The sequence below is a fragment of the Rhinichthys klamathensis genome, unplaced genomic scaffold (assembly GCF_029890125.1).
Source record: "Rhinichthys klamathensis goyatoka isolate OS25496 unplaced genomic scaffold, OSU_Roscu_1.1 h1tg000412l_1, whole genome shotgun sequence".
NCBI classification, from domain to species: domain Eukaryota; kingdom Metazoa; phylum Chordata; class Actinopteri; order Cypriniformes; family Leuciscidae; genus Rhinichthys; species Rhinichthys klamathensis.
In genome coordinates, this window is record NW_026606912.1 from 1,311,373 (window position 1) to 1,328,367 (window position 16,995).

General features: G+C 36.7%; 1 protein-coding gene across 1 annotated transcript; it reads right to left on the bottom strand.

Moving 5' to 3' along the window:
• Positions 1-5,162: 5,162 nt before the first annotated feature.
• pla2g4f.1 (phospholipase A2, group IVF, tandem duplicate 1) lies at positions 5,163-15,697 on the bottom strand. The gene is made up of 20 exons (XM_056235044.1): positions 15,594-15,697; positions 15,266-15,338; positions 14,707-14,843; positions 14,415-14,546; positions 14,255-14,295; positions 14,072-14,114; positions 13,755-13,812; positions 13,348-13,514; positions 13,016-13,135; positions 12,734-12,768; positions 12,431-12,569; positions 12,154-12,290; positions 11,643-11,865; positions 11,441-11,558; positions 9,008-9,145; positions 8,714-8,821; positions 7,744-7,923; positions 7,328-7,497; positions 7,042-7,228; positions 5,163-5,510 (listed from the first exon to the last, which is right to left on the bottom strand). The coding sequence occupies exons 1-20, from the start codon at positions 15,600-15,602 to the stop codon at positions 5,215-5,217; spliced, it is 2,511 nt and encodes an 836-aa protein (XP_056091019.1). The 5' UTR covers positions 15,603-15,697; the 3' UTR covers positions 5,163-5,214.
• Positions 15,698-16,995: the final 1,298 nt, after the last annotated feature.

Below are 16,995 nucleotides of genomic sequence, written 5' to 3' on the forward strand. Positions count from 1 at the left end.
CTCGCCACGGCCAAACCGTTCGAGATATCAAAAATCCCCTCGCAAACTTTCATCCTCAATGTCTTGACTTCATGCTGACCGAGTTTCGTGCCGTTTGTTTGAATTCTCTAGGAGGAGTATTTCACATTCCATTGCGTGTGTTTTACCAACAACCCTAAATAGCCGACTTCCTGTTGGGCTGGGGTAAAAAGTAAGAGTGTGAAGTATATATGAAACGAGGAGATCTACATGTGTACCGAGTTTCATATTATTACATGCAAGCGTGTTTGATTTATGGACCATGTTTTCGGACCCCGTTCCAGGGGGCGCTGTCGAGCCCCCCTGCCACGCCCGGGTACCATCTTCAGCCCGGCCCTGATGGTCGCGGGTTCTGACATGTGTGCAAAGTTTCAGGAGTTTTTGAGCATGTTAAGGCCTCCAAAAGTGTCCAAAAGGTAGCAGAAAAATAATAAGAAGAATAATAAATAATCCTAAGGAAAACAATAGGGCCTTCGCCCTTTGGGCTTGGGCCCTAATAATCCTAAGGAAAACAATAGGGCCTTCGCCCTTTGGGCTTGGGCCCTAATAATAAATAATCCTAAGGAAAACAATAGGGCCTTCGCCCTTTGGGCTTGGGCCCTAATAATAATCCTAAGGAAAACAATAGGGCCTTCGCCTTTTCAAGGCTTGGGCCCTAATAATCCTAAGGAAAACAATAGGGCCTTCGCCTTTTCAAGGCTTGGGCCCTAATAATAATCCTAAGGAAAACAATAGGGCCTTCGCCTTTTCAAGGCTTGGGCCCTAATAATCCTAAGGAAAACAATAGGGCCTTCGCCCTTTGGGCTTGGGCCCTAATAACGACTTTATTTCAACTACTCATGTCCTTCTCTTTGGGCCTCTAGTCAGTTGAGCCACTGTAGTCACTTGGACTATTTTAACAATGTCTTTAATAATTTTTCGAGGCCGGCAAGTTCAATCCCTGAAGAAGCCTATGGAGGAGTGATCCAGCTCTCAGATTTCATCAAAAATATCTTAATTCGTGTTCCGAAGATGAACGAAGGTCTTACGGGGTTGGAACAACATGAGGGTGAGTAATTACTGACAGAATTTTCATTTTTGGGTGAACTAACCCTTTAAGTGTACTTAAAGGAAATACACTTTAATGACAATATTTCTTAACACACTTAAGTACACTTTTTACAAATGCACTTTGTAATAATGTCTAATTAAGCTTAACTTAAAGTACACTTTCATGACCACATTTCTAAACGCACTTAAGTGCACTTTTTAAAAATTGTAATAATGTCTAATTAAACTTTGCTTAAAGAAAGTACACTTTCATGACAGTATTTCTAAACACACTATTGACAGAAATGCAATATAAGATCCATAACTATGTGTTCAGTGGTGTATAAAGACCTTACTAAATGAACCATTATGTTTTTATTACCTTAGAACAGGGGTGCCCCACCCTGCTCCTGCCGATCGACTTAAACAGGCAAGAGTGGAAAATGCTAAGCAAAAAATAATTCCATGTCATTTTTTATATCATCTGGACTTAAATAAAACATTTCCAAAATAATTTTTTAAAAATGTGATATATTTTGGATTTTATGATGAGTTGTGATTTTATGATTAATGACAAGTCATTAATCTGTTAACTGTTACTGCCACTGCATGTTTAAAACAATTAAATATCCCATACTTCACCTGATCTAATGTTGACAAATGATATATCATTCGAAAGCTTACGAACTCAAGATTCAGCCTGTGAAACCCGTTTTGAAATTGGACGTTGCGTTACCATAGAACATGCGTTACCCTTTTGGGCATCGTCATGTTTCATAATTTATGATCAAAACCTTTTCTAATCTTGACAAAACACATATTGTCAGAAAGGTCTGAGTCTCAAGGTTCCATATTTTGTGACAGAAGTGATATGACAGAAATTTATTAATTTGTTATGGCAGAATGCATACAATTAAATTCAATGGAATGTAAGTCACCCGGTGGCTATTTTTGGTATTATGCCTAAACAAAATCTCATGGGAACTTCAATTTTTGTGATATCAACTTCAAATTTGGAACACAACTTGGTTAGATATATGGCTTTGATTTTATAGTAAAAAATATTTCGTAAAATACATATTTTATATAAAATAAAAATAATATGAAGTACAGTATATATAGATTTACTGTAAGTTTAAACTTCCATAACTTTTTCATACTTTCATGCTTGCACTTCAGCAATAATCTGCTGACTGTTTTCTTTAAAACAAGACCAAACTTAGGTCTATATTCCAAAGCATTCTTGAATTACAATCATTTAAAGGGTTAGTTCACCCAAAAATGAAAATGATGTGATTAATGACTCACCCTCATGTCGTTCCAAGCTCGTAAGACCTCCGTTCATCTTCGGAACAGTTTAAGATATTTTAGATTTAGTCCGAGAGTTTTCTGTCCCTCCATTGAGTGGGTTAGTTAGAATGTTTTGAAGCATCGAAAATACATAATTGGTCCAAAAATAACAAAAACTATGACTTTATTAAACATTGTATTGTTTTGTATTGCATTGTACTGGTAACCATAGAACACGTCAGCAGCATCTTACTCTTACATCGCCAGCGTCACTGCGGACAGAACCGGAAGACAATACAATGTTTAATAAAGTCGTAGTTTTTGTTATTTTTGGACCAAAATGTATTTTCGATGCTTCAAAACATTCTAACTAACCCACTGATGTCACATGGACTACTTTGATGATGTCTTTATTTCCTTTCTGGACAAGGACAGTATACCGTACATACATTTTCAATAGAGGGACAGAAAACTCTCGGACTAAATCTAAAATATCTTAAACTGTGTTCCGAAGATGGTACGACATGAGGGTGAGTCGTTAATGACATAATTTTTGGGTGAACTAACCCTTTAAGTTTGAATAGTGCATTTTAAATAGAACTAGTTTAATCCCTTTTTTATACCCTAAACAGGCAACGTGACTCGGGAGTCACATACATTTCAAAACGTGCTAAATAACAACATGAACAACATATTACTAAATTTTCTCCGTCAGCACCTTAAGATAATGTTCACAATTAATGTTAGCAGTATTCTTCTTTTTTTTTTCAGAAGAAAAGTAAGTTTAATATATACTTATTTCAAAATCTGAATGTTCTGCACCACTGGCAGCCATGTTGGATTTAGGTCAGGCTGACTAATTGATCACGAAAAATTTGAAGCAAATCATGTGACCAGCAAACTCAAGACAGACCAGGATTTGATGAAAAAAGCTGACAAAACTTAACTTCTTGGAAACCATAGAGACAGGTGCAGACAAGAATTGACAATATTCTCAGGCTCAGGGAAGAAGGATGCGGGAACTGCGAACATTCAACGTAAACATTTATTTCAAATTTCTTTATTGGGTTTTTTTTTCTGCACGGAACATCAAATCAACAGATAACAACACTGATTTTATGAAATTTTCATTCCACACTGTTAATGCCCCAGTAAGAACCTCCCTAAAATCAGCAACCTACAACTTCCAATAAGGAAAAGAAAAGAAAAACAACAACACAATATTGATATCTTAACAAACAAAACACTTTACAAAAAAAGAAATTAAAAAAAAGAAATTAAAAAGGGAAAAAAAGAAAAGGGAAGGGTGGGTGGGTGGATGCTCAGCTTAAGTGTCTTGAGAGTTAGCCAGCAAATAATCTAAAAAGGGGCGCCACCGTTTGTCAAAGGTCCTTAAAGAACCAGTGAGTGAAAGTCTGATTTTTTCAAGTGCAAATGTATCAAAAGAAGGGGGTGAGGCATGTTTCCGCTTGAGACGTCTCGCCGGTACTGAAAGGTTAACATAAACGGTCATCACAAAAATGGCCAGAAGTGGGCTATATTATCAATATCTATGGCAAAGGCGTCCCTTAAACTTTGAAATATTTTAGTCCAGTAATCAAATAATTTAGGGCAACACCACAACTTATGAATGAGATCTGGTGATTGCTTGCACCTATTACATGCATCGTGACGGGTATATTTTAGCACAAGTTTAGCATTAGTGTAAACCCTATGTAGAATCTTACACTGTATCAGGCTATGTCTTGCACATATAGATGATGTGTGTGTGAGATAAAGAATATGCTCCCAGTGTTCATCAGAGAACTCAAATCCCAAATCCCCATACCATGCACCCCTGGCCCTACTTGCAGAGCCTAGATTAATATTGTGAATCAGATTATAAATGACAGAAATACATTTTGAATGTGGTTCAAGCTTTAAGAACTCATCCAATGGAGATTCAGGGGGACGATTCGGAAAGTGAGGGAATGGTATTTGAACAAAGTGCCTGACTTGAAATAAACAAAATAAGTGGGAATTAGGTCAAATCTCATAGAAAGGTTTTTAAAGGATGAGAAAACTTCACTCTCAGATCCTCAATGGTCTTTATGACATTATCAAACCATATTTCAACATACAATTTTAATCATAAAATAAACAACAAAACGAAAGCATATATAAACATAATAAAACACAACATAAATCGCCCAGGCCTGGTCCTCTCTTGTCTTGCACTGTCGCCACTCCTCCTTTTGTCCTTCCAGAGCTCCTCTGTGAGACTTGAGACCGGTTTGGGTCGTGCCACCGGCCTCGCTCCCTTCCCACAGCTCTCTGCCCAGCCCTGCTTGCAACTGCAAAGCCCGCTTCTAATCCATCCTACAGTGTTGTACTGAAACTCTTTAGTGTAGTCATAGACATGCAGTGTATAACTATGGCACACCCCAACGACACTCTATAGTGAAACAATAGGGACTCACAGCAACAACAACAAAAAAGGCATAAACTTCAGTCTATCCAGTAAATGAGTCATATTGGGCAAAAGAACTTGCCACATATTTTGTGTCTGGAACACCTTAATATGTCTTCACACTACCCAGTATTGTTAAAATCCTGAGTGTTCTGTCAGTTCTGTGATTAGCCGATCAAAAATGAATCATTTTGTACACTACAGATTGCTGGGTTGGCTGGCATGTGCTGGGACAGAGGGATGCACATACAGTAATATGTAAGTATATCATTGATTTTGTAAGTATATCATTGCAAACTATTTTTTATTTAATAATGGTTGACAAAAGATAAGACTACTGCACAAACATAAAAAAATAAATAAAGGCTTTAATTAGGGATACAGAAGAGAGACTTTCTGTTCTGAAATGTACTGTACACTGTTGCAGATCACCGTGCCTTATTCTTTCTTTTATGTGATTCTGGTTTTGGTCTAGAGCCTGAACTGGTCTTTCCTACTGCCGCCTCCTTCACCTGTCTTTCTTTGTTTTGGTTAAGTGCTTTGTTTAGCGCATTCAAAATGACATCTTTGTTGTTTTGGATGTTGTAGGAAGTGAGGTTGATAAGCTTCTGGAAGTCCTCCGGTGTGTAAGTCAGGTTTTGAGTGAGATATGGAGAGGAGGTACTGTTATACTCAACATCAACGGCTCCCTCCTTCCGCTCCTTCTCGCCTTCTCTCTTCACTCCTACACCACACAGATCATTTTACATTATCATTGATTATTTGAACATTTGAGCTGACGTAGGCTACTGAAAGATGGCAATGTTTAATCACAATAAACTGCAATCCAACCGGATACGTAGAATATCAACTAAAACCTAGATTTGCATTTCCTGAAGAAAATACGAGGTAGCAAAAGAATATTGTTAAAGTTTTAGCTAAGCTTTGGCTTTTAGAGATGCTTTGCCATTAATGACAGTCAGTGCATTGTAAAAGCATAAATGGGTTAATACATGCAAAGAAGACAAGACCAATCACAACTCAGTATGCAAATAGTGTAAGAAAGAACAATTAGGTATGCAAATATTATAGTGTTGTCATCATCAGTTACAAATTGAATGCATTAGCAATATAAGTAAATTGAAGATTTTTAAACTTGAAGCTTTAATTTCTCTTAAATTTCACTGCCATTCAGTGAGTCTGTTATATTGTTTTAAAGAAATATATATAAAAAACTTTCAATTCCTAGGAAAAAATGTATTATGGTAATCATAAAAATACTAAGCAGCACAACTGTTTTCAACATTTGATAATAAGAAGAAATGTTTCTTGAGCAACAAATCAGAATATTAGTGTCATGATTCTGCCATCATGTTATTGATTATTCCTAGTCTTGTGGCATGATCATGACAGAACCAATGTTTTGTGTACAAGCGCATGGCCAATTGTTTGGTCATGTGCTTGTGTTGTCTCGTCTTGTAACCCCGCCCCCTTGTTATCCGTGTTTAGTCATGATTGCCTTGTTAGCGTCACCTGTTCCCCTCGTTAGTTTCTTGGTATTTAATCCCCTTGTGTTTGCTGTCTTGTGTCGGTTCATTGCCTAATGTATGCTGAATGTTGTCGAATCTGTCTATGTTGCTATACCTTGCCATTTCTTCCCCGTGAGTACTTAGTGTAGAGTCTTGTCTTTGTGAACGTTTATTTGAAGTATTGTCATTGTCTAGTCTAGTCTGCCATCATTCCTTGTCCTAGTCGTGTTTTGCCCCCTCGTGGGTTTTGTTTTCCTGTTTTGCTCCAATAAACCTCCTGTTCGTTGCACTCTGTCTGTTTTGGGTTCATCTCCTTTCATCCACATAACAATTAGAATGATTTCTGAAGGATCATGTGACACTGAAGACTGGAGTAATGATGCTGAAAATTCAGCTTTGCATCATAGGAATTAATTACATTTTAAAATATATTACACATTTGTAATAAAAATAAAAAATGTTCTCTACATTACTGTTTTTACTTTATTACTCTATTTAATGGTCAAATAAATGCAGCCTTGTCGAGCATTAAAAAAAAATAGATTTAAAAAAAAAAAAAAATCTTACCGACCCCCAAGCTTTTGAAGTGTATTGATTACATGTTTGGTTTAAAAAGTTTATATAATGTATAACCAGAATATCTAATCAGAATATTTGAGGAACATAAATACAGTTCTGCCTTACATGCACTGTAATTTCTATTAAGAATATGGCATTGGGGTTGGCCTATTAGTTGCTAGTGCTTACCAGGAGCTTTGAACTGTTTGAATGAGACATTGACCATGGGAAAGTGAAGCACTATGGGAGCCTCTGGATTCTCTTTATCCTCAAACACATAGACTTCCTTCAGCGGCTCTGACTCCACTTTCTTGAAATCAATCTTCGGAAATGGAATCTTGCGATCAGTGCAGTACTCCTGAGTTTGCTTTATGACCTACTGGACACAAACAATGCATAAATATATTTGTTTAATTTTTCAAAGTTTCATATGCATTTCAACCAAATCTGACATAATCTTCCTGGTCTCCCTCACCTTAAACTGATCCAGTTCCCAGGAGTAGTTTAGAGACAGAATAACGTCCGCATGTCTGTGAGAGCGAACCACAGGAGGGAATCCTGAATTTAAGGCAAATCCAGCATCTACTAAACTCAGCACAGGATCAGTTGGTGTCAGAGTGTTGGGAAAGGCATCTGGGTGTGTGTCTGTAGACAGTAAGAATATTATGGAAGACTGCAAACACTATCAGCTGTTCATAAGTAAAAGGCCCTGATTATATTTCATGCAATAACAGACATCAATTACATAAACATGAAATAAGATAAGATACAGTAGAATAAAAGTAATAAAAAAACAATTGAAATCCCATCAAAACTGATTAACTACAAAAGGGGGGTGAAAAACACGGAATCGCACTTGAAGTGGTCAATGGAATAAGTAGAGCTCTAGACCTTTCCATGAGATGAAGCCCGTGTTCTTATTGTAGTTCCTGTGCAGGTTGAAGCCTCTCAGGAAGTTGTACATCTGGCTGACAATGGGGCGGCTGGTCATAAAGCCACACAGAATTTTAGCAATGTCAGTCACGGGACTGATCAGGTATGTGCCAAGTGCTGTTGGTTGACTATCAGTCTCTTTACAGAAGAGGACAAGATGACAATTATGTCATGTCAATGTATAATCATAAAATACTTTTTACTACCACAAATGTTCAAAAATTTGGGGTCTAAAAGATTTTTTCTCTCTTATGTTCACCAAGTCTGCATTTATTTGATCAAAAATACAGTAAAAAATAATAACATTGTGAAATATTGTTACAATATACAACATTGTATTTTAAATAATAATATATTTTAAAATGTACTGTAAAACATTCCTGTGAATTTATTCCTGAATTTTCAGCATGATTACTCCAGTGTCACATCCTTCAGAAATCATTCTAATATGCTGATTTGGTGCTCAAGAAAAATTGAGGAAGCAGCTTCAACTCAAGTTATACCCCCCAGTGGGACTACTAATGCTTTGATGATGAGTATGGTAGCCAGATGCCTAAATTATGTTGGTGGAGTTGGGGAGGTGGAGGGATGCCAAAACAGCTGATGCCAGAGCAAGGTGAGCAGACTTCTTATATGCTCCGGCAGTTAATTGAAAGATTAGATGGGTTCACTCCTCCCAAAATTACGTTGTGAACTTCACTTTAAAAAACGTAATATTTTTGTGGATTTTTAGGATTCTTTGATGGACAAAAAAGAGGAATCGGTAAAAAAGGAATCAATAATGTATTTACTGTCACTTTTGATCACTTTAATGCATCCTTGCAGAAAAAAAGTAGTAAAAATATCTTAATGACCCCAAACTTTTGAAAGCTAGTCTAATTTGCATAAATTATGTGCATTGGGTTTAAAATGCATCGCAAACTCTCACCTGTGTTACTCACTGCTCCTCCAAACCAAGGGGTCCAGGAGGGGGCGACTCCTGTGGCAAGACGCCAGATCTCAGTAAGATTTATAGAGAAAATGCTGCTCCACATTCCTTCATAAACACACAAAGAGTTTGGACTTAGTAATGGTGACTGGATCCAGTTTACATTGTTTGCTTACAGCACAGGATCAGGGCCAGTATCCCCCTAGTGGCCATAACACATGCCACTTTCCCTTACTTATGGCATTCAGTTCTATTCCATGTCTTCATTATGTGCAAAAACACACATGCACTCACCCACAAGAAAGGGTAACCTTGTTTCAGGAAGTTTCTTGACCACGTGACCAAGATAATATTCACTCCCGAAGTTCTGTGCAGGTATAAAGGCACCGTATTTGGGAATCCCAACCTCATATGGGGTGAACTCACACCATTCTAAATAGAGAACAGAAATAAACATGGGAAACATCTGCTATAAGCACTTTAGTCGCAACACTATCAAACTACAAGCTAGTTGTTTATTATCTCCTTTCTTAACCAAACAGTGAACCTATTATAAAAATTGTTCTGTAAGTCTTTGGATAAGAAAATCATTTGCATGCGTTTATATCTTTGGAAGCTGTGGCTGAATAGGCTTGTATAGCCATCGATAGATCACTTCACAGGAAGCTGAGAGGGAAATTTACCCAACAGTCATTGCGGATCATCACTCCAGCACATAAAGAAGTTTGAATAAAATAAAGGTGGTGAAAAGCAGGTGTGGATTGTACTCGACTGTCCAAGGGTATAAAGTGCGTGAGATGCAACAGTTACAATGAACCTCTCACCATTATAATTATATAGTATAAACGACACATATAATATAACAATTAATATTATTTAAATTTAAAATAACATTTAAATAAATACACATGGATGTATTGTATTATACTGTATACGCAAGTATATTACACAAACATATGGTAAATTATATTATATAATATGCGTGACTAAAGTGTTATCTATGTTTGACGACGTTGAAGGCTGTTCCGAATGAATGCATTTTATTAAGTGAAGGGATCAGAATCAGATACAGTCACAGTTGACGGTAGCCATTGATTTCCATAGTTTTGTTTTTCTAATATGGAAGTCAATCCTGCCCTACTAAGGCAAAAGACCTTAACTCGCCAGAGTGTGAAACTGAGAAAAATGACTTTAAAGTTATCTTAATGTCCTGACTCCTGACAATTGAGTTATAGGTATAATATTGCAATTTTCACATTTTGTAGTGTATACCTGTATTAACCTATCTACAATTTTTTTTTAGAAATGACCCCTTTTAGGAAATTACTGTTTTCTGCCTTAGCATTGCCCACAAAATGACAATCGGTCATACCAAGGCAAAAGACCGTAACTTCTATTTTATAGTACAATGTTATGATTACTGTTGGTCAAACTGTGTGTTGGTCAAATTGATGTTTGGTAATTGTACCTGGATGAATTTAAAATTAATTTGCTATATTTCAGATCAATATATTTGTTTTCCTTAAAATTTTAATTAACACTAACTTTATTCTCATCTGAATTATAAATAATTTATTTCTGTATAAAATAATGCTACCATTAAAAACACATTTGATTTTCTTTTTTAATCAATGTAGAATGTGTAACTTAAAAATAAACAGAAATGAAAACCAATGCACAATGTTGTGTTTTATTGCGAGTGTACACAAATATAAGTAAACTCTTTGCAGTTTGAAGGATGTCCTGTATGAACAAAATGACGGAGTATGTTTTTATGTTTCCACTGTTCGATCGCGCCCGCGCCTCTCTCTCTCACTCACACACACGCACACACACACACAACATATTCTAGCATTGCAATCTTGACTTCGCAGCCTGTTCATTATAGCCACAGAGCTTCAGAGGTGAATTAATTGCAACATCAAAACCCCGTAACTCCAGCGCGGCAATACTTTGATGGTGGTCAGAACAAGGCAGAGTGCCGTAACTTCAGGGTAGCCGCTGCGCACCCGTAACTTCATTCGAGTGTTCAGGAGCAGCGAGAAACGAAGGCATAAAGCCCACAGTTTCCCCTTGGCTTTTTGAAGTTACGCCAAAAACATAATCTTATTCCCCCCAAAAAACAATCGAATTGAAATTTGCTGTTTATCTATATGATAAAACATATGATTATTGTCCAAAAATTACAATAACTAATTTTCGCCAAAAATCGAAGTTACGACCTTTTGCCTTAGTGCGGTAGAATGGGTGCCATCACCTGTCTGGTGATATTTTGAACATTCTTCAAAATATCTTCTTTCTAGTTCAACAGAAGATAGAAACTCATACAGGTTTGGAATGACATGAGAGTGAGTAAATGATGACAGAATTTTCATTTTTGGGTGAACTACACCTGCGAGTACTGCCCCCTAAAATGTGTATGAAACTACAATGTATAGCTTCCTTAGTTGGACTTTTATGACTGAAGAGACACACAGCACATTCACAATAAAGATTTCTACTGAAGATACGCCAGAGTCTCCTGGTTTTCGCTTCTGCGTTTCCTACACATGTAGATTTGACACACGACTAACTAGTGTGACCAGTATAGCAGGCAAGATGTTCAGAAAAGGGATTTGTTTGACAAAATTAACACAGCTGTATTACAAAATTGTTGCCCGTGGGATGTTTATTTCCTTATGTCTTAATCTGAGAATAGAAATTGAGTGGCCATTATCTTTTACATACCTGCATCTACTATACTTTCTGTCTTGCCATTCTTCAGGTTGACAGCTGTGAAGATTGGTAGAGGGTTCTGGCCGTAGGACACTGTCCTCTGCATTTCAGATAGTGTACCCATTCGTTTCTATAAAAGGAAAGTATATTATATATAGTGTACCAAATGTTAATACTGAGCCAAAACTGACAGCAAACACCTGCTTCTTTTTACCTTTCCTTGGAAAAGATACTCTAAAGCCAGACCCCACATATCGATGAGAGACACGAGGTGTCCTTCTTTCACTCGCTCTTCGACCTTCTCTTTGTATTCCCGTAGCTGCTCCAGGGAAAACATACTGAGCACCTTTTTAGAGATTTCCTTCTTTACAGACTCCATAGACTTATCAAGGCCCCCCTGTGACCAGTTAGGGTCTTCATAAAGAGAGGTTAAAGCCCTGAAATACAGAGATTACACAAAATATTTTTTGCCATATGACACTGTGGCAGTGTTACACAGTCATTCAGATCACGGAGGTGACCCATCAACTCATTTTGTTCTGAAATTAGGGTAATTATATAACTTAAAACTATGTTTCCAGTCTGTCTGATGCATCCTACCCACAAAACCGGTACTCTTGATCTGACTGGCTGACTTCCAGGAAAAATGGCTTGCTGTGTTTTTTATCAGTCTAGATACTGTACAAAGTCATGTTTAAAAGTACATTGAGGCTCCTCGATCTCACCAAGTGGCACCTGAAACCCCTGTGATGTGGCTGACTGCATCAAGAAGTTGGATCTTCCGGAGACCTTGAAGGCTACCGTACGTGCATGTTAATGCTCTGCTCCCGCCCCCAGAACACACCACAGCCATCAAAGGGACCTGAGAAGTTACATCAAACACAGATCTGAAATCAAAATTCTATTTTTGTGTATATACTACAGTATAGTAGTAGTAAAACATCCCAATCTCTTCAGCTCTTTGCTGAGTGTCTGGATTGTTTGTGCTTGCATCTATAGTACCTTGCTGGGCTCAGGTGCAGAGCTGAGATTCAGAGCTTTCTGTAGAGCTTTTGACACGACTTTTCTTCTCTTCACCAGAAAATTCTTTTCCTCCTCTGGGATATCAAAATCCAGACGCACATCCAGCTCTTCATCAGAGCTTCAGAACAAAACACAAAAATATCCTTACTCTAAGATTAGGATGGATTTGAAATGAAAGCTGATAAATAGTATTAAAGCTTACAATATTTTGTTTTATACTTCCAAATAACAATTTTCTATTAAACTATTACTGAGGATAGGTGTGAATGAATTCACGGTTACCGATCATCTGTTTTCAGTTGCAGATCAACTTTATTCTTTGAAAAAAAATAAAGAAAGGTCCACTTAGATAAATGCACAGAATATGAATACAAATACAGCATTGTTTAATTATTATATTATATTATATTATATTATATTATATTATATTATGAGAAAAGATGGAAAGCAATTTATAATACTCAAGTTACTATGTTATCAATAAATCATTTTTGGAAAGCCACATTCAGATATAATTAATTAACCAATAACCTACATGCAAAGTTTATTTTTTACAGTACTCACCACTCCTAGAGGCAAAGAGACAGTAAGCTGGTGTTTGGCTGGTGGTGGTTTTAAAGGGAAAGAAGTCAATTCAGTGTCTACATGGTTTGGAACAACAGCATCAACTACTACTGTCCCAGCCTGGAGAAAATATGTTTAAACAAACATTAAATATCTTTTTGATGCACACTTTCTGTTTTAGGTGCTTTATAAATCTACAACCCCACATATGAGGCATGCATATACATACTGTTTCTTATGGCACCAAATATCAAGAATGAATGTGTAGTTTTTCCAGTAATTTTCAATTAACAATGTGAGTCAGGAATGCCTCTTGCACATCAATGACCTACATTTTCTGTGCTGACAATAGTCTCAGAAGTCAGATTAAGTTCAGTTTCCAGGTCTCGGTTGATGTAGTAACGTAATGTTTTCAGGAAGCCGGAGCTTTCCTCAGAATTTGAGATCACAAAATCCTCTTTGTAGGCTCCTTTAAGTTTTAACACCATGTTCTGCGTTGCTGGAACACAAAGAGAATAGGCAAAAATCCCCTAAATCTGTGATTATATCACACTTTCTTGTGTTTATTCTTTACATTAATTATGAAAAAATAAGCCGTGTAAAAATAAACATAAAAATAATATTATGTAATTTTACACTTTATTTCCTATTACATCTATTTCTGAATATCGAATTCCGGTGTGTTTTCAGTAGCCATCTGTTATCTATGCAAATTTTGGATGAAAATGTCTATATTTACCTTCAGACTTATTGAGAAGCTTGTCTATCTCCACATTCAGCTCACAAAAAGGACCTGTCTGATTTCATGAGAAAGCATGAAGCTCATCTGATTAATTTTATCTAGTATTTTATTAGATTAAAAAAAAAAATTGTGGTAAGAGTAACCATAGCCTTTAGCCCCTCTTATAGTTCAGAACTCATATAAGTGATTCTTGTACACCTTGCAAAACAAAAATCCTCCATTCCCTTTCAGATTTACAAAGAATAGTGTCTACTTTTAAATATTCTGACTGTAACCCATGATACAGATAAGAAAGCTGTAGTAAAGGTTCGTACCACCAATACTCCATTAGATACACATGGCCTTGGTGTCTCAGAGCTGCAATACATATACACACACAATACAGACATATTCAGTTAATATTTATGTGTATGGACATGCACATGCATCAGTAAAACAGGTTCTTCTCACTAGCACCTATTTTTGCAAATGTTAATGAGAAAGGCAATCTCCCTCACCTCTCAGTGACCTCAAACTCTACCCACAGTTCATCCTTGGTCTGAGAAAGAAAAGTATAATAGTCACAAATTCACAATCAAATATCAAGTGCTCTGTCAAGTGTCCATTTTATTATGCTGTAATGTCAGTTTAGATTGAAGATCTCAAAATAGCACTGACCGTATCATTTACAATAAAGCATTTGGTCTCCTTTTTCCCGGGTGTAAGGTTGTTGATGTCAAAAAAAATAGTGGCACACTGGTCATCTCTCATAAATAGGTCTTCATCATAGATCAAGATCTCCAGAATGTTCTGTGTAGGAGAACAGAAAAAAAGAACTGAAAGTGTACTGTAACATTTTTTGGTTCATACGACTCATTTTTAGTTCATACGTTCATAAATAGTGAAAGCTAGAAAGAGGAGACAGTATAAGAAAACAATCTTAGATCAGACAAATATTTTAGTGGTTTACCTTGACGTTGCTGTGGACCCTGAATTTAAACGTTTCGTTCCATTCAGGATTGTCGCTATTTGGGATAGTCTTGGTGCGATTTGTAAGGACCGATGCTGTGGGTAAGTTCAGGATGACATAGCAGTCAGATGCAGACACTAAAGAAAAATGGAGGTGGGGTTGGAAAAGTCGGCAGTGAGAAATAAATCTTGATCCATTTATACAGTACACAGCCCTTAATAATGAAGAGAGATTTTTGTTGTGTTAGTTGTTAGATTGTAGGGCTAAAGTCCCAGAAATGCCTTTAAAAATCTGTTAGGTGGACAAAGGATTATACTGTATACTAACATAGAATTTGAGATTGGAAAAATGATTGTACCCTATATATTACATCAAAAGAGAATGCTCTATAAAAACAGGCACATGTAACCAGCAGAGCTGGTCCACACAAAAACACACATTTTTTTTCATCAAAACTGCAAACAGGTTTAGACATGTTTGCTGTAAGCTTTACACTTCTCCTAAACGTGTAAATGAATATATTTGGTGTTGCTGCTGTTAATAGGACGGATTGTCTCACAGTAGTCATAGGACCGATGGATCTTCGCATGTAAAACTTTGACAGACAGATTCCAGTATGGCTTGACTTCTCTCTGTTGAAAGAAACAGAAAATTAAGTAGTTGAGAAATAATGCCATTTGATTACAAAAGTGTTTGAATAACACAATCTATGATCCCAAGATCTACTCTGTTTACTCACATAGACGGTTAAAAAGAAGTCAAGCATTACAACTCCCTCAATTCAGGTAAGTAAAGTCAACTGTTTGTTGCAAACAGTATCTCATTACAAAAATCTCAATTACAAGTCAAGTCTTTTAAAGAAATTCAGAGAGGAAAGACTAGCTAACCTTAAGCATTGTTGAGGGTTTGTGCGGAGATCTGGATCCAGCTGCTTTGCAAACACAAATGAAAGTGTAAGAGCCAAATGTAGTACAGCACAGCTTGAAAAGCTAGTTTTCCTGCTTATCTATCCAAGAACTAGGGCTACCTCAAACTAACAAAACCTTTTCGACTGCATACCAAACACAGGTTTTCATGAAAACAAAAATATTGATAAGACATGCCATGACAGTGTGAACTGATAAAAAATATATGAAGTAACAGGAGAGCATATATTTACCTCAATGGGAATTCAACATCAAATTCCTCTACACTGTTTGGCTGTCATCTCTTTGTCGATGTTTCACCCAGGTGAGTCTTATTTTTAAACTTACGTAGGCCTAAGTGTTCATATTGCAATGTTTTGTCCCCTCCTCTGTTGTATTTCTAAAATGATTTGCTTATAAGTTGCATTATTTCAGTCTTCAGTATCTAGATTGGCATATTCACTTGCTGACTTATTTTTCTATGGATTTTAAGTAGATACTCACCCAGGTAAATGGATGCAAGGTTGCTTTAGAAGAATTCGTCAGCGAGTCTGCCAATAAATCGTAAATAGCTTCAGTGCTTTTCCTCTTTCAAGCATGTATCACAAGGTAAGAGGTCATGGCTGTCAACCTATTCAGCAAAATCTTTTTCTGAGTCATTAAAATGCACATCCCACTTCGCTGAAAGAGTTTATTTAGCATAAATAGATTTAAATGAAAAAAGAAAATGAGAATGAAGAGCTAAGCTACAACACACAATTATGCCTATTATATTTGTTCATTCAGCATTTGATAGTAATTGAACAAATACAAAAACTTAAATGCCTAATTAACTTTGACCAGACTTTCCTTATCCCATAAAAGGCTATTATATAAATTACATACTGTAACAGCGTCAACATGTTATCATTGCTATTAATGTTGCCAGCATTGTCATTGTTGTCTGCATGTGCCAAATCTGCCCAAGGTGTCCAAGTCAGAGGGTGTGGTGAGCTCACCTGAATATGTTTCATATTTAGTAACGTACAAAAGGAGTGCTGTCTCAGTCAGCTGACTCCACCAGTTGAGCAATGTCAAGTCAAGTCACCTTCATTTATATAGCGCTTTTAACAATATGGACTGTTTCAAAGCAGCTTTACAGTGATAATAGGAAATTAAAGTAACAGAGATTGTTTTGGCTTTACAGCAGCTCTAGAATAAGGTTATTGTCTAGCTAAAGTTAGTTTTGATTGATTCACTTCCGTCGCAACAATCATCAGTTACGACACCGTTCTAACAGAAAACCCTTAATGCGATTCGGCCGCTCATTTGCACAAAACAGTGCCTGGTGCCTCGAGAACGCAAACCATGAAATAGGTTCCAAGGTACAAGCCTTGAAAAATTT

Coding starts and splice junctions, on each gene's coding strand:
- pla2g4f.1 (XM_056235044.1), bottom strand. Junction 13,813..14,071: donor TATCTAATGGAGTATTGGTG/GTACGAACCTTT, acceptor TCATGAAATCAG/ACAGGTCCTTTTTGTGAGCT. Junction 12,570..12,733: donor CAACTGAAAACAGATGATCG/GTAACCGTGAAT, acceptor TTTGTTCTGAAG/CTCTGATGAAGAGCTGGATG.